This window comes from Myotis davidii, unplaced genomic scaffold, assembly GCF_000327345.1.
Source record: "Myotis davidii unplaced genomic scaffold, ASM32734v1 scaffold1439, whole genome shotgun sequence".
NCBI lineage: Eukaryota > Metazoa > Chordata > Mammalia > Chiroptera > Vespertilionidae > Myotis > Myotis davidii.
Window position 1 is genome coordinate 1,423,641 of NW_006292342.1, and position 329 is coordinate 1,423,969.

General features: G+C 63.2%; 1 protein-coding gene across 3 annotated transcripts in view; it reads left to right on the top strand.

Moving 5' to 3' along the window:
• PRKCSH (protein kinase C substrate 80K-H) overlaps positions 1 to 329 on the top strand; it is a 14,642-nt gene that overhangs the window by 13,701 nt on the left and 612 nt on the right. For all 3 annotated transcript variants that reach the window (XM_006765803.2, XM_006765804.2, XM_015565345.1), the window contains 2 exons: positions 36 to 113; positions 196 to 295. In XM_006765803.2, the coding sequence (XP_006765866.1) occupies positions 36 to 113; positions 196 to 295 (178 nt within the window). The remainder of the gene's footprint in view (positions 1 to 35; positions 114 to 195; positions 296 to 329) is intronic.

Sequence of the window (329 nt, forward strand, 5' to 3'; positions counted from 1 at the left end):
TGTGTGCCCCCCACCAGTCCTGTCCTATATGACAGGTATGTCTACCGACTCTGTCCCTTCAAGCATGTCTCACAACAACCCAAGCTTGGCGGCGGCTCTCCCACCAACCTCGGGTGAGTGGGCTTAGGCTGAACCCCCTCCCCCTTGGCACCCCCAAACCCTAGCCAGCCCACCCTCAGCACCCACTCTCCGCAGCACGTGGGGCTCGTGGGCTGGCCCTGAACACGACAAGTTCAGCTCCATGAAGTACGAACAGGGCACTGGCTGCTGGCAGGGCCCCAACCGCTCCACCACTGTGAGTGGGTGGGGAGGTGGGAGATGGGGTGGGC